General features: G+C 43.6%; 1 protein-coding gene and 1 pseudogene across 2 annotated transcripts in view; both read left to right on the top strand.

The window, feature by feature from the left end:
• Positions 1–3,236: 3,236 nt before the first annotated feature.
• The window catches only part of TEX26 (testis expressed 26), a gene marked incomplete at its 3' end in the record, with an annotated part of 43,045 nt that continues 26,544 nt past the window's right edge, over positions 3,237–19,737 (top strand). Inside the window, exons 1-2 of the mRNA XM_080660158.1 lie at positions 3,237–3,298; positions 7,408–7,489. Of these exons, the coding sequence (XP_080516284.1) occupies positions 3,238–3,298; positions 7,408–7,489 (143 nt within the window). The 5' untranslated portion in view covers position 3,237. The remainder of the gene's footprint in view (positions 3,299–7,407; positions 7,490–19,737) is intronic.
• LOC308243308 (neugrin-like) lies at positions 7,902–16,104 on the top strand (annotated as a pseudogene). Its single transcript has 3 exons — positions 7,902–7,932; positions 14,364–14,466; positions 15,398–16,104. The product of its transcript is annotated as a neugrin-like (transcript).

Genomic DNA, 19,737 nt, shown 5'->3' with positions numbered 1-19,737 from the left:
TTTCCAGCTATTGCCAGTCCCCGCGCCACTCACTCTGGTTCCCTGTTAACCATCCCCTGATCAATGGGAGCCTGCGGGCCGGGGGAGGGACCAAGTGGTCTGCCTTTCGCCCGCTCACCAGTTGCTGCTGCCATGGATTCATTGGAGCCTGAAGAACCCCGTTCCCCCATTAGCCATTCCATAATCAATGGAGCCTGAGGGCCAGGGGATGGACCGGTCATCTGTTCGGTCCTTATGGTCAGCTGTCCAGTCTAATTAGCATATTATGCTTTTATTATTATAGATAAGAAATATTACTGATGATTACCTTTATTCTAAGAAAATTCAAATGGGAGCAGATCACCTAGAGATGGAAATAATGACTGATGAGGCATTGTGCCTCTCTTTTGGGAAAGTGACAGCATCTTCAATTATTTAAGGGGTATTTGTGGACCCTGCTATTGTTCCTGGAAGTTTAATATAGGGTAAAGGGTGAGAATAAATGCCGAATAGGCAAAGGGTAGGTTTTGTCTGTTGGCTCAGAGCTCCATCTATGCCCTCTGTGCTTTCCTGTAGTTCAGGGGAAACTGTGTTTCCTAGATGACCCTGGCAGCTAACTTCTCACTGTGGAGCATGGACGCAGTGGAGAAGCTTCACTCTCTGCTCCTCACTGGGCTCAGCAGGGTGGGGCAGGGGCAGGGGCAGGGGCAGGGGCAGTGCAGTCCGCTGGCTGCTGTCTTCCTTGGCAACACCGTTCCAATGGCAGCAGCAAGTTCTCAGCAGCTCAGCAGGCCATGGTCTGGCTCCTTCATCCATGAGAGTGAGAATGGCTTCCTGTAGCTATTAATCTCTAACTTCACTTTTTTTTTTCTCTTCTAGCCTTTCCTTTCCAACCCTTTGGTAACCAATTTTCAATATTAAATTCTATCTGTTTGAAATACCTAGTGGGGGCTCTATTTCTCCACTGATGCAGGTGAACCCAGAGCCCAGCCTATGCAAAGAATAATATGAATGGGGAGGAGGAGGAGATCATTGATAGGCCAGAAAAAAAAGAAGAAGAAATCATATAATAGGATGTCAGGGACAACATGCTATGATTTATTTTTTTGTTTGTTAATCCTCCCTAGAGAATATTTTTCCATTGATTTTGAGAGAGAGAGAGAGAGAGAGAGAGAGAGAGAGAGACAGACATCGATGTGAGAGAGACACATAAATTGGTTGTCTCCTGCATCTGCTCTGAACAGGGCTGAGAATCGAACCTGCAACCCGGGTTTGTGCCCTTGAACCTGAGATCCTTCAGTGGACAGGTGGATGCTCTAACCACTGAGCAACGCTGGCCAGGGCCATGCTATGATTTCTGATGTTAGCAGTTGCAGGTGGTGATAAGGGTCAGAGTACAGCCTTGGAAATAGTGGCTGAGATGAAGTGAAAGTGTAGTTTCACTGTAATTGATGATCTTTTAACTGAGATGTGATGGTGCTACTTGGTTCACACAAGTGACTGTCAAAATAATTCCACGATATGAGATAGGGAGAAGGATGAGGGCATGTCAGACTGTGCTGTGGAGGCTCAGAGCAGGCGCTCTGGGTGTGTGTGTGTGTCCACTGGGGGCCTGCCCCCAGCCACCCTGTGTGTTGTTCTCTCAGGCTCTGGGCCACGCCCGGCCCCTCCTCCTGAGCTGGTCATGACTGTTACAGTGTCCTGACCTAATTTGCATATTTCTCATATATATATATATATATATATATATATATATATATATATATATATATGATTGTGAGAAGTATTATTCATTTTACAGCCTGGTGAGGTAGGTGCTAACAAACTCATTTTAAAGACAAAGAAACTGGGGCTCAGAGCAGTCTCTGCTTTACCCCAAGGGCCCCCAGAGAGGAAATACAAGGAGTTCTCCATTCATTGTGAACCCCACCACTTTACAGCTTACCCGGGAGGAGACAAATAAGGCAAGTAAGATATTAATAAGAATTCACTTTTTAAATTACATATACTCACTGCTCTATTTTAAGAAATACATTTCTCTTAAATTAAGCAATGGTAATTAGTTCTCCAATTCCAGACCTTGTTATTTTCTTAATTTAGATGCCACTACTAAGTCCTAACTTAGATTCATTCCTTTTAATAACATCGACAGAAGTCTATGCCTTCTAATGTGTTCCACCATTCATTGCTATAAAATTTGAGAGCCTAAAATATGTTCTATTCCATTATATGGATAAGACTCAATTCTCAGAACACACTGGTTTAGATCCTCATTTTAAAGAAAATCCCTGCATATCTACTTGGAATCCTTACTTTGATGCCTATTCTGTGTCCTTTGGCAACTCCCTTTGTTCCCCTAAGGTCCTATATTAGAACAACCCTTTAAGGATAAGGAATGGTGTAAATCCGTAGACCACTGGTGGTCTGTGAGGCCCGAAAGGTTGGCGACCGCTGGTATAAATTACTTTCTAAACATGCTGCCAGCAGTCTCACCTAATGTCTCCTCTTTACATCCAAGGGGGAAATATCTGTGTCCTAACCTGGAGGCATTCAATATTACTAAGCACCTACTATGTGTCAAATCATCAGCTAGTTGCCAAGAATATAAAGATAAAACCTTCTACATTCTGGGAAAACTCTAACACATAGGAGGTGAGGCAGTTTCCGCTGCAGGGGCAGAAGAATTAGGAAACACGATGGATCTACCTTATGGAGAGAAAGATCACAAACTCACCTGCTGGCTCCTGTTCCCAAGGACACTTTTCACTCTCCTGTCCTCTCCTAATTCCTGTGCGGATGATCTGCCTGGGAGCATGAAATTGTCTCAGGAACTCTGGTTCTGGTTCTACCTACATGAGATTCCCTGTGACTTTGTCTTCTCGCTTGGTTCCTACTTATTGCAAACATCTGTGACAACTTTGCCCTCTTTTGCTTAAACTGAAAGTTATGAATAAATGAAACTTTGCCATTGAAAACCTGACAATGTCTCTCTCTTCTATCTACTCCCCCTTTGTTCCTCTCCTCAAATACACAAGACAGTGTTTAAGAAAGCTATATAAATTCATTAAATCAAGATTATTGGAAGCACATCTTCTTGCTTTCCACACCCGGTTCCCCAGCCTCTGCACTGCTTCCCTGTGGCTGAGCATCACAGACCTGACCCGCGTCTCCATGGCGACGCGTCACAAAGCATCCAAGCGCCGGCAGCAAGCAATCCAGCTGGAAGGAGGGCCCTGACGACTCCGTGTTGAGGCAGGAATGGCACAGCCTGGGCCGGAGGTCCCCTACCCCTCTCAATGTGGCCGCAAGATTCGGCCTGGTAAGACTGTGGACCCTGCCAGCCTGCGGGTTAGGGAGGGATCTTTCCTGGAGATGGGATACACTAGACGAGAGCAAAGACTGCTTTGGTTTTTAAGGGTGTCTGTCTCTCCCTCATGGGTGGGACTCAATTTAAGGAGAGGCTGGGAGGGAAAATGAGAGGATGTTCATGACTTCGCCACTATCCAACCCATCAGCATTCTTTCTGCCAATCCCTTCCTAAAATACTCAGCATATCCCCCATGAAATGCTTGGATGGGGGATGGGGCAGGGAAAAGGAGGAACTAGTGCTTTTCCAGAGGGAAAAAAAACCCAAAGACAACGCAGGAAGAAGAGAGGTCGGGAAGCTCTGAAGACAGCAGACCCAGCAGGAGTCCCTATTCCCTGAGAAACAGTACAGAGAGTGGGGAGGTGCAAAATGCAGGACACAGCCCCCAAGGGGATCCACAGAGGCAGGAGTCCCCCTCCCCTCTTTTCCCTCCCCCATTCCACACACAGGTGGTTGTAGCAGAGGCTGAGAACTATGGCCTTCAGCTGTTGCTTGTAACCTTTGCTAATTTTTCTTTCAGAGTGATTTTGTATTTAACAGATGTAGTGCTTTTAAAACTAATTTTGCATGCAAATACGGCAAATTTACTAACTCAGCTTTTTGCATCAGTGGAGGGACAGCCACTCTAGCTGTGATGCTGGTGGCATGAATTACTGTGTAGTCAGTTCCATTCTGGCCCTATGGCAATAACACCCCCTTGCAGCCTTCTAACTGGGTAATTGTAGTTCCACTGGTGGCTACAGAGCAATTGACATTATTCAACTGCAAATTCCCTAGAATAGTTTCATGAGAATGAATGAAATCTGTTTCCCATTCCATTCAATCTCTTTTTAAATTGAGGATAGAAAATGAAAATAATTAAGAACAAAAATATGTGAGATACCCAGTTTCTATATGGTGGCAGGGCAAAGAGCAGGCACCCTGTCTAGGTTTCTTTCACTGTCTTCTCTTCCCTTCTTGTTGGGAAATGTTGGCATCCTCCAGATATACCCTTCTCAGTTTCCTTCCTCTGTGAGTGGACATCCCTACCACAGGGCTTCAAGTCCACAGACTTTCTAGTCTTTACTCTAACTGGGATGTTCCTCCTACTTTTCAAACTAAAATATTCAGCTATCTACCAGATCCATTTGGAGGTCATGAAGGGTCTCAAACTCAGCATGCACAAAATTATTCTCCTGTGCTCCTAGACTTTGTGAGCTTGTTAAGAGGGTCCCAACTGCTCAGAACAGAAGCCCAGCTTTTTGACACCTTGATTTGATCACCAGGCCTCATTTGTTCTGCTCCAAAATTTCCTTTCCCTGGGTGAGTTTCCTCTTCACATTCAGACTGGGATCTCTCATAGCCACTTGTGCTACTCCATTTTCCCTTACAGAAGTGGCCCCCTTCAAAAGGTGGGCCTGATGTGTTACTGCCAGCTTTGTCCCCAGGTAGCATGAGATTGAGGGTGCCTGCTATGGGCTAACTACTATTGAGCTATTACTATAGATTGAGCTCTTAAGTGTTGTGTTACTTCCAAAGACAGCCATAAATTACCACAAACTGATGACTTATCAACAAAAGAAATGTATTCTCTCACATTCTGGAGGCCCAAAAGCCCAAAATTGAGGTGTTGGAGAACTGTTCTTCCTCTGGTGTCTCTAGGGGAGAAGCTGTCCTTGCCTCTTCCAGCCTCTGGTGGCTGTCAGCATTTTTTGGGAGGTTCCACTCAAATGATGACTTCTTTGAAGAGCAGCACCTTTTCACAATTTCTTCCCACTTATTTGTCCATGCTTAAAATTCTCTTAACTTAGGATATTTAATTCTGCTATTGGGATAAAATGCTTTAAAGCATAAAATGATTCCATGAAAGCAGGAGTATCAAAGAATAAGGTCATTTGTCATAGAGTGGGATCTGAGCATGGATACCAAGAGTCTGTGTGAGCAGACATATGGAGTGTGACATGTAGGGCTAAGGCTTTAGTTGGTTGGGGAAGCCTCTAGGTCAGGGGTGGGCAAACTTTTTGACTCGAGGGCCACAATGGGTTCTTAAACTGGACCGGAGGGCCGGAACAAAAGCATGGATGGAGTGTTTGTGTGAACTAATATAAATTCAAAGTAAAGGAGCGGAGGGGAGAGCAAGAGAACCCTCCGCTCTTTCAGCTCCGCGGGCCGGATAGAACAGCTGAACGGGCCGGATCCGGCCCGCGGGCCATAGTTTGCCCACGGCTGCTCTAGGTGGAGATAAAACTCAACCTGTATGAAGACAGCAGGTAAATAGTCACATGAGATCCATTTGGATGTTATGGGTCTTGCTGCCCAGCTGGATCCATGGGCTTGTTCAATTAAACACAAGCCCTGGTTGGGAGAGATGGGGTGGTGAACAATAAGAAGTACACAGGTGGCAAAAATGAAATGTTTGGTCAGGGCTCTGTAAGCTCAGCAGTGGCATACAGATTTTAAGAATATTTGAAAATTTTAGAGGTATTTAAGAAAGATCCTTGTCAGCCATTGTATTTAGGCTGAATGAGTGGGAGCAAACACACACTATAAAGTGGCTATAGTATTCAAACATTAAAGGCCACATTTCAACCCAGTTTCTCCTGAAATGTAAAAAGCAACAGGTAACTGGCCAAATATGAAGAATTAGAGGACTGAATTAAATCTGTATATATAAAAGCCCAGCAACCGAACAGCGTAACGACCAGAACGACTGGTTGACCAGTTGCTATGATGTGCACTGACCACCAGGGGGCAGATGCTCAACGCAGGAGCTGCCCCCTGGTGGTCAGTGCGTGTCCACAGCAGAAGCAGCTGCTTAGAGGGTGAGTCCACAGCCGCTCAGCTGACTGGGATGAACTGAGCGGTGCTCCCACATGGGCAGATCCCCGCAGGCCACGCCCCCCACCAGTGCACGAATCTGTGAATCGGGCCTCTAGTTTAAAATATACTTTCCCAAGAAATTTGGTGGTGCTTTGTTGATAATGGGCAGGTAGGGCGGATAAATTCTGTTGTTGCTAGTGTCTGCTGAATGGTGAATTCTCAGTCCTCATCTTCCTGGACCCAGCCAATAGCATTTGCATACGTGACCCCTTCCTTCTGTGAATACTTTCTTCTTTTGGGGTTCAGGACATTACATGCTCCTGGTTTTCCTCTTACCTCACTGACCTCTTCTCAGTGTCCTTTCCTGGCTGCTCCTCCTCTCCGGACCTCTTGATGTTGGCCTGCCCCAGGCTTCATCTCCTCTAATTATGCTTCCTTCTTTGTTGATCTCACCCACTCTCAGAGTTTTAAACATCTATATCACAGAATCTTGTACAGTCATTACAAAAAATGAATTAGAGTTACACGGGCCGAATTTGAAGAGTTTCCCGTACTACACTATTATATGACAGAGAAAAGGACACTTCGTGGGAATATGAGCCCACTTTTTAAACTTTTTTATTGAATTTATTGGTGTGACATTAGTTAATTATATAGATTTCGGAAGCCCATTTTTATAAACATTGGTGAAAACTAAAACCTCATACGTCAATGAATTTATACATGTATATGTAAACCAGTATATGATTATATCAGCAGGTATAAAAGTCTGTAAAGAAACAGCCATGGGCTACCTAGGAGGAGAGACAGGGAGGCAGGTGATGACAATCAGGGAGAAGAAGGAACAAGGAGAAGATTCCACACTGAAACCTGAAATAGAAACTCTGAGCCCCTTTGTGCATAATCATTTCATGTGTTTATAGCTTTGTCTAACGTGATGTATGAAAAGTTGGTCAGTAAATCAGAAATAGTGAGCATTTTAAGATGATAGAATTTCAAATAAACTTTCTGCTTTATATTTTTATGTATTGCTTAAAGGTTTTAAAAAAAGCATGTATGAATTCTCAAGAAAAACAATAGACCTATTTTTATTTAGGGAGAAAATTCAGTTAAATTGAGCTTTGTCTCTTAGTAGAGGCCACAAATTGGCTTTTATTCCTTTAGACTAAAAATTACCATCCAAAATGTTTTGTCTTGCAAAATTACTTTAATTATAAAATTGGTCTGACCCATTTAAAAGTGTTTTATTTTACCTTTGGCAGGTAATACCCACTGGGACTCCTATACTACCACAATGAAGACTGCATTCATGCCTAAGACAGGAGCAATGCCTGCTTTAATTCGGTACATCCCTACTTGAGTCACACTTTAATTTGTTCATTTATATTCTACTAGGGGCCCAGTGCATGAATTTGTGTACCTTGAAAGGAACTGTGGGCCGCAAGGCTGCAGTAGGCATAGGGTGGGTCTTGGCCCATCCTCCATGCCCCCACCAGCCCCTCCTGCCATCTGCCAGCAGCCCCGCTCCCACCGCTTCTGCTCCGGTGCTGGCCCCGCTCACATCCACATCTGCTGAAGGTGCGGAACGATTGGGGCCGGCGCCATCAGCAGGTGCGAGCAGCAGCTGCTGCCCCAATCGCCCCTCAGGAGGAGGGGGAGGTGGAGAAGCCCTCCAGGGTGATCAGGGCCGGCAGCCACTGCTTGCACCCGCTGATGGCACTGAGCGATCAGGACTGGCGCCGTGCACTGACAGCACATGCGAGCAGTGGCTCCAGTGACAGCTGCGGGTACGAGTGGGGCCATCCCCAGCAGCGGGTGTGATAGGCGGCTGCCAGCCCCGATCTCCCCTCAGGAGCAGGAGGAGGTAGAGAAGCCCTGAGGAGTGATAGGGGCCGGCAGCCGCCACTCACACCCACTGACAGCGCCGGGTGATCAGGGTCAGCACCAGGCCCTGGCAGTAGGTGCAAGCAGCAGCTCCAGTGCCAGCAGTGGGTGAAAGCAGGGCCAGCGCTGGCAGCAGGTGAGAGTGCCGGCCAGGACTGCGGCACGCAGGAGCAAAGAATTTTCATTAACTACCAGAGGCTCACCCTGATGACAGAGACCGGTGCCCCACCTTGTTCTGGTGCCCCCCGCTCACCTGCTCCACCATCCCACCAGGTGGTCAGCGCACGTCATAGTGACGGGTTGTTTGGTTGTTCTGGTTGTTCTGCCATTCGGTCTATTTGCATATTAGCCTTTTATTATATAGGATTATTCAGAATTCAAAACAAATAGCAAGACTAACCAGAGAGAGCTTATGAAAAGTGCACTCAGGTAGGACCTACTGCATGCAGAGTTCTCCAAGCACCAGAGAGCGAGAGTCCCCCTTCAAACAGTGTCCAAAACTCCTGCAGGAAAACTAAGAAAACAGACCCATAGGTTCTTCATCAAGTTACTGTGTGTCATAGCTTACAATAGAGTCATAAGTATTCTAATAGAATTGTGCTGCCTAAACACTGAGAATGAATTGAATCCATTACCTGAGTCATAGTGGGCAGGAAATGACAACTGAATGAATGGATGAATAACTAATTGTTAGCATTTCTATCAATGCTAGTGCCACAGTCCCTTTACTCTTACCTGCACTCTTCCACTTTTTGCTTCCTAAAGCAATGTTGGCTGGCAACTTCTCCAATTTCACCTGAATCGCGAGAGGGGTAATTTCCAACTTCACTGCTGCTTTTCTGAGCTCACTGGTGGATGAGTGAGAGTGGGACTAGAAAAGCCTGGCATCTTTCATGGCATCAGTGGTAGGTGGGAAATTAACAAGGGGACCCTTGACTTGCCTGTGTTTACTCTGTGAATTGTTTCCAATAAAGAGGATCTTTTCACCTTAAAAGTTCAAATTATTGAGAAGTCAGATGGAGTATTGGCAAAACCATGGCTGTGGTGGCAGGCAGAAATGGATTCTAACCTCAGCTCCCTGCTCTAACTTGTATTATCTCCAATACCCGAGGCAAGTAACAAGCCATCTGTGGCTCAGTGTTATGGTTGGTGGTGGTTCTGAGAACAGAATGAAAGCACTAGCACAGTGACTAGAGTGAAGAGTTCCTCAGGGCTCCAAGACTTGACTTCTGAGTTATTGGCTATCCCACTGAGTCCTATTATGTCCCTTCCATTATGTCCCTTCACTGGGAGATTTATCCTTTGACAGTAATGATTCTGCCAGCTTCCCAGATAGTAACAGATGTCTAAAGAAAAAACACTTGGGATGAAAGCCAAAAACAAATGGGTACTAATGAAGTCTAAGTCAGTGGGCCTCACTCAAACTGAAATGTTTAAGTTAAAAGGAAAGTTTCCATCATAAACTTAAATGGTTACAAATGATAAAACATCAAGCCCATACTAAATATTGACATTAAAAAATAAAACTGTTAACTCATTTCTTTGAATATAACCAGGGGGTAATCTAAACACTTTAGCAGATTGATATGCACTATATAATCCTTTTTTTTATATGATCCTTTTTAAACAATGCACAAACAAGCTCTTCTTTCATAGATAATTGATTTAATTAATTTTCCTTCTTGAACTTTTATTTCCACTTTACTTCCTTCATAGAATTTTACCCTGCTGTAATATATTTTGGTTTAAAATCAATTTATTGATCACTTCATTATACTTCCTGGCAACTATCTATAATAATAATAGAGGAATATGCAAATTGTCCAGGACACCATCATAGTAACAGTAACAACCAAACAGCAGCAGGCTGTGTGGGGTGACCAGGCTGGCAGGGGGGGCAGTTGGGGGCAACCAGGCTGGCAGGGGGGGCAGGTGGGGGCGACCAGGCTGCCAGGGGGGGCAGGTAAGTGGTGACCAGATCAGTGAGGGGGGGCAATTGGGGGTGACCAGGCCAGCAGGGGGGCCAGTAAGGGGAAACCAGGCCAGTGTGGGGGGGACAGTTATAGGTGACCAGGCAGGTAGGCAGGTGAGTAGTTAGGAGCCAGCAGTCCCAGATTGCAGAGCGTACAGGCTGGGCTGAGGGGACTCCCCCGCCCCCATGCATGGATTTCATGCACTGGGCCTCTAGTTTTAGTATATTAATTGAAATTAATTTTTAAACATGTCGTGTTACCCTAAGTTTTGAGTCATCAGAATTATTTTTAGTACACACTTCCTGAAAGTAATACATACATTACAAATGTTAATAATTACTAAATACAAAAATAAATTTAAAATTTTTTAAAATATAAAAGTAAGTACATCTTAATGAAATAAAGGGGGCTATTTTGTTTTCAATCCTATCTAATAAAAGAGTAATATGCAAATACCATCACTCTACTACACCCACAAGCCATGCCCCCCAGCCAATCAGGAGTGAGTATGCAAATTAACCCAACCAAGATGGCTGCAGCCATGGAGCGAGCAGGAGGCTTGGGTTTCCCCGGCAATGGAGGAAGCCAACTTTCCGCACACCCTGGCCAGCCCAGGCCTCCACTAAGGCTACCAAGTTCCAATTATAGAAAATAAATAAATCCCAACAAAAATGGCGGCAGCCACAGAGCTGGAGAGAACAGGAGGATTGGGTTGCCCCCAGCTATGGAAGAAGCAAGCTCCCACAGCCCTGGCCTGCCTTGGCCTCCACTCAAGGCTACAAAATTTCAATTATAGAAGATAAATAAATCCCAACAAAAATGGCTGCGACCACAGAGTGAGCAGCAGGCTTGGCTCCGCTGAAGGCTACTAAGTTTCAATTGTAGAAGATAAATAAACCCCAGATACCAGGGCCTCTGCTTGGGTCACGGGGCGGGGGTGTGTGTGGCCAAGCCTGCAAACAACCACAGGCCCCTCGCCCAGGCCACCCCATGCCCTAAGGGAACCCCCACCCTGATCTGGGACACCCTTCAGGGCAAACCAGCTGGCCCCCACCCATGCAACAGGCCTCTATCCTATCTAATAAAAGAGTAATATGCAAATTGACCGTCACTCCAACACACAAGATGGCTGCCCCCATGTGGTCAAAGATGGCTGCCCCCACAAGATGGCTGCCACAAGATGGCCAGCAGGGGAGGGCAGTTGGGAGGGACCAGGCTGGCAGAGGAGGAAAGTTAGGGGTGACCGCGCCTGCAGGGAAGGGTAGTTGGGGGGGACCCAGGCCTGCAGGGGAGGGCAGTTAGGGGCAAACAGGCTGGCAGGAGAGCAGTTAGGTATCAATCAGGCTGGCAGGGGAGTGGTTAGGGGGTGATCAGGCTGGCAGGCAGAAGTGGTTAGGGGCACTCAGGAAGGCAGGCAGGCGAGCAGTTGGGAGCCAGCAGTCCTGGATTGTGTGAGGGATATCCGACTGCCCGTTTAGGCCCGATCCTGGTAGGGTTTCCAGATTGGAGAGGGTGCAGGCTGGGCTGAGGGACACACCCCCCCTGCACGAATTTCATGCACTGGGCCTCTAGTAACTAAATAATAATCAGATGTTCACATGATAGAAAAATTAGAATAGGTGGACCTTTAGTATTCAAAGGTAATACACGACCCTGAAAAAAATGATACTCTTTAAATCTCCTCTAGTTAGTTTATATATATAGTTTTGAGTGTTACTACTTTTGGAGTAAGATTGCATTCAGCATTAATTTTTTACTGCTTCTTTGAAAAAAAATTTTAAATTTGTAGATGCTAGTGTTGAGAAAACTTGTTCACATAAGTAGACACAAATACAAGGCATCTTTAGTATCATTTACACTCTAAACTCTCAGTTATATTTTTAATGATTGATTGACTAATACCATGAGTGGTACTCATTCAATTTTATTGAAAGCAAATAATTAGATGGTTTGTCATCTAGTTATTCAGTTAATCCCTTTCTCATTTTCTGAGAAGTGTACTGAGAAGGCATGTCTTAGCAAATGACTATAAATTACACGTTACTCTTTTACTTGGAGGAAACCTGTTTACTATTATATACTCAGAAAGATGTAGAGCCCTGGCCAATGCTCACTGGTTAGAGTGTCAGCCCTCAGACTAAAGGGTAATGGGTTTGATTCCTGATCAAGGGTTCATACGTTGGTTGCAGGCTTTATCCCTGGCCCCAGTCGGGGTGCATGTGGGAAACAACTAATTGATGTGTCTCTCTCACATCGATGTTTCTCTCTCTTTCTCTCCCCCCCTCCTCCTACCCTTCACTCGCTCTTAAAAAAAAATCAATGCAAAAAGTATCCTTGGGTAAGGATTAGAAAAAAAAAAGAACTTTGAAAATTGGAACATTAATTTCAATAAATGTTTTCCAATACAATCTTTTTTTAAATAAAGAGTCTTTATTATCACATACTTAAAATATATTTTAATCAAAATCTTGGAGCTGAAGATTAATTCATACAATTTTCAGTATGTTTACTTTGTTGGTAAAATCAGTCCTCGGTGTCAAACCAAAAAGAAAAATTAGTTTACTTATAGTCAAAAGAAAATCTGACTCTTTTTTCTGTTCAAATAAATGTATATATATTATTTGAAGAATATTATGAAAACTACTGATAAATTATGGAATGCATATTTAAGGATTATTATTGAAAGTAGACAAGGAAATGTAAAAAGATTCAGGTCTAATATAGTTAACTAGAGGCCTGGTGCACAAATTTGTGCACAGGTGGGGTCCCTCAGGGTGGCCTGCAGGGATTGGCCTCAGTTCACGCCCCCAGGCTCGCAGCCCCAGCTCATACCCTCAGCCTCGTGGCCCTGAGCCCCACCTGGCACCCCAGGTGACCTGGCACCACTCCTCACCTGTTCCACCATCCCGACCCCTCAGTGCCTGGGAGTCAGGCAGTGACCCCACCCCCCGCCACCACCACTGGTCACCACCTGTGGGGCAATTGGCAGAGCGATTGGGCCCCCACTCATACCCGCCTTGGCCTGGCAATGCCTGCTCACCTGTTCCACCATCCCGCCAAGATCCCACTCTCGTCAGGGCCCATGGGGGCTGGCAGTGCCTCCACTGCCACCTGCTGCCAGCACCGCATTGCCAGTGCCCACCATGTTCCACCCTTCCCCCTGGTGGTCAGCACATGTCATAGCAAGTGGTAGAACTCCTGATTGAACTCCCAGTCAAACAATTTGCATATTAGGCTTTTATATATATAGATTATATCCAAATAATAAAAAATAATGCAATGAAATATGTAAGTTGTCTGTGAAGTGAGGAGTATAATAAAAAAATTTCCTTATTAAATATGTTCTCAAGTGTCTAGAACTTTGGTGCTTAACATTTGAGAATAATTAAATAATAATAATATATAGAAATCAGAAATAATTTCACTGAATTCTTTAGACACCAACTCAAAAATTTATTATGCATTTTAAAAAAAGATAAAGTTGTATGAGGTAAAAATTTATTGGTTTGGCAAGTTAGTATATATTGTTAATATTTTACAACATAAAATAAAATGAAGATTGGCTGCATTTGGGTAAATATTTCATAATATGATTGGGTTTAAAAATATAATTTAAATACCTTATTGAATGATGAATGCAAATTCTGAAGAAAAATATCACAAGATTTTTATGTGCCAGTTTTATCCAATGAATCTTTAAAAACTTAGTAGCTTTGGGAAAGAATCCAGTTACATTTAAATTTTTCATTTTATTTTATTAAATATATTTTTATTGATATCAGAGAGGAAGGAAGAGGGAGAGAGAGATACTAGTAGAAAAATCAATGATTGGCTGCCTCCTGCCCCCTACTGGGGATTGAGCCCGCAACCTGGGCATGTGCCCTTGTCTAGAATTGAACCTGGGACCCTTCAGTCCGTAGGCTGACGCTCTATCCTCCGAGCCAAACCAGCTAGAGCAAGTCCAGTTACTTTTAAAAGAATCAGCATCACCATCATCTCCTGCTTCATCTACTCAGGAATCTTTTCTTTCTAGTGAGGACATATCCTAGAGATTTTTTTAAAGCTAAAAAAACGCTTTAAATATGTGGGGAAAGAGACATTTTAAGCATTCTACATTCTCTGCTCTCTTCCCAGAGGCTTCTCCCTGAAGAGGAATGAACATTTTATAATTTTTAGATGAAAAACTAGACATTACTCTGAATGATGCCACTACATGTACCTAAATTCAGAACATCCTGCACAGGCTTCAATACCTGGTGATAGCCTCACCCATCACTCTCTCAAAAATAAGCATAGGGGCTGAAGGCAGATCGGTCAACATGGCGAGTACTCCGAGTCTCCTGCTGGGCCAGGTGTCTGAGGGTTCATGACCCAGGGGCTGGCAGGCCTGGGATCTACCAGCCTCGAGCCAGACCCCGATTCTGGCTGGGAACCAGAGGAGCGGGAGCTGCAGGAGGTGGAGAGGTACCTGTTCCTTCCTGGGCCCTCAGCCTGAAGCAGGGCCTTGCGCCAGGTGCTGCAGGCCATGGCCCTCGGTGGTGGGCATCCCGCCACTGCATTCGCAACAGCCCTTGCTTCTTCCCTTATCAGAGGCACAGGGGCCGGTGTTCAGCTCCTTTGTGATACGGGATTTTCGGACTGGAACTCTCGGTGTTCTGGGAAGGATGGCTTCCCCGGCTCTTTGTCCGTTGGAGTCAAAGAATGAAACCACCAGGGAAGATGGTATAGCAAAGGTGGAAATTTATTGAAGAACAAGCACAGGCTCCCACATGGGGAGGGGAAAGAGTCCTACTAAGTCCCTCCTTCCAAGGTTTATAAAGGCTGCAAGTCCCTGTGTCCTGACACCCCCTCTGATTGGTCAATATTCCCTTTGATTTGGTCACTATAGCAACTCCTGAATTCAAGTCTCACGTAAGGTTCCCTCCTTCCTCTCCCTTATTATTCTTCCATTCCCTCTGGGCTCTTCTTCCTCCCTCTTTGAATGAGGGGCTGCCTTCCCTTTATTTTGTAAATGTGTATCCTTTGCTACTCCCAGCTCCCTTGTCTTATGGAAATATAACTTCTGGTGGCTCCAGGCTCCCTTATCTTACGGAAATGTATCCTTTTGCAATTCTGTAGCCCTGTGTTTTTTTCCATGGACCCCTTAATTTTTAAAATTTCCTAAACCTGCCTATTTCCCCCTAAAAATTCCTTTCATTTGGAAACATGGGTCTCTTCACTCTCGCCCTTTTAGAGAGTTTACCTTGCTCGGGGGCTGCTGTTGTAGGTGTAGGTGTTAGATTTCCAGGGTAGTGAACAAAGAGACGAGGGCTGGGTCTCCTTGCTTTAGCCTGAGATGCTTCAACCACACATGTTGCTTCCATGCATGGCTTCTGCCTTTGGTTCTCTCCCCCAGTGCCCTGAAATGACAGAAAAAAGTCATCCTGTTCCAGAACATTCAGAGGCAAATGGAGCCATGAGGGGCCCCGCCCAGGACTCTGACACAGGAAGCCATGGAGCAGATTTGGTATTTACCTGAAGAATTTCCAGAGTCCTGGTCAGTTCCCAGAATGGCTGAAGTCTTTGATGTTAGTACTGATGTGATCAGAAGGGTTTTAGAAAAGCAAGTTTGTACCCACAGTGGAGCAGAAACTGAATCAGGATCAAAAAGTTATTAAGAAAGCTGGGCTTGCCCACTCGCTCCACCAGCTTCCAGGCCCTGGGGATACCTGGAAGCTGCTTTTTGCAGGCCACCCTGTGTCAGGAGATGAAGCCTCATCCCAAGGCCAAGTTTATAGCACAGCTTTGAAGGTGACAGAACTGAATACTCAGAATGCAAACACACAAAGGAGACAGAAGGGAAGGAATAACGGAGTCCAGAGCCCGGAGAAGGAAAGCTTTGTGCCTGTTGCTGCAGCCCAAGGTCATCAGAGAGAGCTGCGGAAGTGCTCCACCAGTGATTGTGAGGGCACCAGAGGCACTGACAGTGAGGGATTGCCAAGTGCGAAGGAGCTGGAAGAGTTGAAGGCAAAAGAACTGGGTGACCAGAACTTTAGCAGCAAGGTAGTGCAGAGGGGGCGAGAGTTATTTGATGACAATGGGAACTTCCTGTACAGAATGTGAACTGGAGCCTGGCTTGTGGAGATGTCATGTAAAACATAGCCGAGCAAGTATATTTGAGCTGCCTGGATTTCTGTGTATGCATTATCCACCTTGGAAGTGATGAGCCTGAAAACGCAAATAGCTGCTTGGATTTCAATCTGACAAGAGACAGTGAACTTCACAGGGCAGATGTGAATAACTGGCTAGGTATAGTCTAGCTTCTGAAACATGGCTCCTGATCTGACCCATGTGGATATTCAGTACTCACCTTTTTTGCATAGCTTCTGCCATTGGTTCTCTCCCCCAGTGACCTGAAATGACAGGCTTAGGCTTTCTATGTGTTGAAACCAGCCCGTGTCACATGTGTGTTAGGAGTTTGTTATACTTGCAATATGTGTTTGGGAGGAATTGAAAAGTTTTCCTTCTGACTTCCTTTACTTGTTGATTAATGAACACTAACAGTTCTGGAGCTGCTTAGTCAATTGGTTGTGTTCCTTATGTGCAAAATAAAGCAAAATGTAGCAAAAAAAATAAATAAATAAAATAAGCATAGGACCTAGGCAAGTGTGTAGATTTGGATGACAAGGGGGCTGCCTTGAAATCTAGGACAAAGTTTCCCTCCACTGGGCACCTCTATGATTGGAGGCTTCTTACCCAGGTGAGGTATAATGCACCTTTGTAAGGCCCTGTGGTGGAGTGGGTAGGGAGAAAAGGCTGTGGGAAAGAAAGGACCCATAGCTATGCAGGCTTGCTCTCAGGCAGGTAGGTGTCTGTTAGGAGAGTACACTTAGAAATGGAGATCTGAGCATCAGTCCCTTTAATGCTACTTGTGCTCTGTTCCCTTTGGAGAATCTCTGTGTATCTGTGATCACTTCCATTTGATTTAGGCCACACATCTGGATGATAAAATAGTCCACCATCCACCTGTATCCCACTTTCTAGATGTTTGGTTTCTTATGGACATAATATGAATCTAACCTAGCCCTGTTTTTGAAAAATAGTCAATGTGAAATATTTCAGATATATACAACAAATCTTCAGCTATCGCTCATCTTCAATAATCAGGAACACATGGATACTTTTTATGTGCACCCTCCACCCAGCCTTCCCCCTGGGTAATGTTGAAGCAAATTCTAGACAGCATATATCATTTCACTTCTAAATAATTCTTATGTATCGCATAATTTTAAAAATATATAACAATACTATTATCTCACCTAAAATTTTTAATATCAAATACTAGTATAGCCAATCAGCAATCAAGTTTCCCCAATTATGTCAGAATTTTAAAAAAATAGTTGGTTTGAAATTGAATCCAAATATGATCTACATATTCCATTTGGTTGTTATATCTGTTTATCATTTAATCTACAGATTTCCCCCCTGAAAATTTCTTTGTTGAAGAAATGGATTATTTTTCTGATTTCATTCACATCGTGTTTTAAAATATTCCTTGTTTCCTGTATTTTCTGTAATCTGACATTCCAAAAACTTCATCAGACTCAGGTTGAATATTTTGTCAAAAATATGTAATGGGTAGTATTGTATATGTCCATCCAGCACATCATACCTGGTGGTTCCTCTTTTTGAGCTATGAATGAAAATTGCTGGTCACCACCTGAATGCATTATTTAACCAGGGACTTGCAAACCAGTGATATCCTAACTCTTATATTTCTTCCTTTTCCTAACTGGAATATATCTATAGAGAGAAACTTTTCTTCACTGACTATTTGGTAACACAGAAGTACAGTTTTTACAGGAGGGTACTCAGCTCTTTAAAAAATGAATTAAAAATTAATGAATTTCCAATTGTTATTCTTTTTAAATCTCATTTTAGTCCTCTCATAGATTCATCCTAAGATGAAGGATTGTTTCTCTTCAGGAAATCTTGAAATTAAATGATTTCTGGTCCTTAGTTTATTTTTATTTTATTTTTTTACTTTGCCATCTTTTTAAAAATTAAATCTATTGGGGTGACATTGGTCAACATGAATATATAGGTTTCAGGTGTGAATTTCTATGTTATAAGATCTGTGTATTGCACCATGTGCTCACTACCCAAAGTCAAATCTTCTCCTGTCACCTTATATTAGGATCTCCTCTATCCCACCCCCTTCCCTCTGGCAACCACCACTCTGCTGTTTGTGTTCATGAGTGTCAGTTTTATATCCCACATATGAGTGAAATAATATAATTCCTAGCTTTTTCTGACTGATTTATTTCACTTAGCATAATGTTCTCAAGGTTCATCCATGTTGTTGCAAATGGCGCTATTTCATCCTTTCTTATAACTGAGTAGTAGTCCATTGTATGTATGTACCACATTTTCTTTATCCAGTCCTCTATTACAGGATACTTTGGTTGTTTTCATGTCTTAGTCACTGTGAATAATGCTGCAATGAACATAGGGGCACATATATCTTTGTGAATACATGATTTCAAGGTTTTCTTCAGTTACATACTCAGGAGAGGGATTGCTGGGTCATACGGTACCTCTATTCTCAATTTTTTGAGGAATCACCAGACTGCTTTCCATAGTGGTTGGTCCAGTCTACATTCCCACCAGCAGTGGATGAGGGTTCCCTTTTTTTCCACAACCTCTCCAACACTTGTTATTGCTTATCTTGTTGATAATAGCCACTCTAACAGGTGTGAGGTGGTAAGTCATTGTACTTTTTATTTGCATTTCCCTAGTTACCAGTGAGGTTGAACATCTTTTCATGTATCTATTGGCTGTTTGTATATCTTCTTTAGACAGGTGTATTTTCAGGTTCTCTACCCACTTTTTGATTGGGTTGTTTGTTTGGTGTTGAGTTTTATGAGTTCTTTATATATTTTGGAAATTAAACCTTTGTTGGAGATACTGTTTGCAAATATCATCTTCCAGCTGGTTATCTGTCTATTTGTTTTGTTCATTTCTTTCTTTTTTTTTTTGAGATCATATAGTTTATTCTAATCTTGCAGATGAGGATACCGACAGAGGTTATGGAAATTTTTCAAAGGCATAGAGTCAAGTAGTAGCAGAGCCAAGGTTAGAACTTGCATCTTCCTTTTTATTTATTCTTTGAGGTATTACATGTAGTATTACATATATCTCCTTTTCCCCCCATTGACCTCTTCCTGGCAACACACACAAACCCTGGCACATGCCCTCATCCCACTAGTGTCTGTGTTATGTTTATATGCATGCATACAAGTCCTTTGGTTGATCTATAACCCCACACCTCTCCCCTCCCCTGCCTTCCCTCTGAAGTTTGACAATCTGTTTGATGCTTCTCTGTCTCTGGATCTATTTTTGTTCATCAGTTTATGTTGCTCATGTTTTACAAATAAGTGAGATCATGTGATATTTATCTTTCTCTGACTGGCTTATTACGCTTAGCATAATGCCCTCTTTGTCCATTCATGCAGTTGTAAATGGTAAGAGTTCTTTCTTTTTTGCAGCAGCATATTATTCCATTGTATAGATGTATGATGGTTTTTTAATCCATCTTATGTTTAAGTCCTTTATCCATTTTGAGTTTATTTTTGTATATGGTGTAAATTGATGGTCTGGTTTCATATTTTTGCCTGTATCTGTCCAATTTTCCTAACACCATTTATTGAAGAGACTGTCTTGACTCCATTGTATGCTCTTGCCTCCTTTGTTAAA

This window comes from Plecotus auritus, assembly GCF_963455305.1.
Source record: "Plecotus auritus genome assembly, chromosome: 3".
Lineage (NCBI taxonomy): Eukaryota > Metazoa > Chordata > Mammalia > Chiroptera > Vespertilionidae > Plecotus > Plecotus auritus.
Note: the sequence above shows the minus strand (reverse complement) of the source record. Positions and strands in the feature narration are given on the sequence as shown.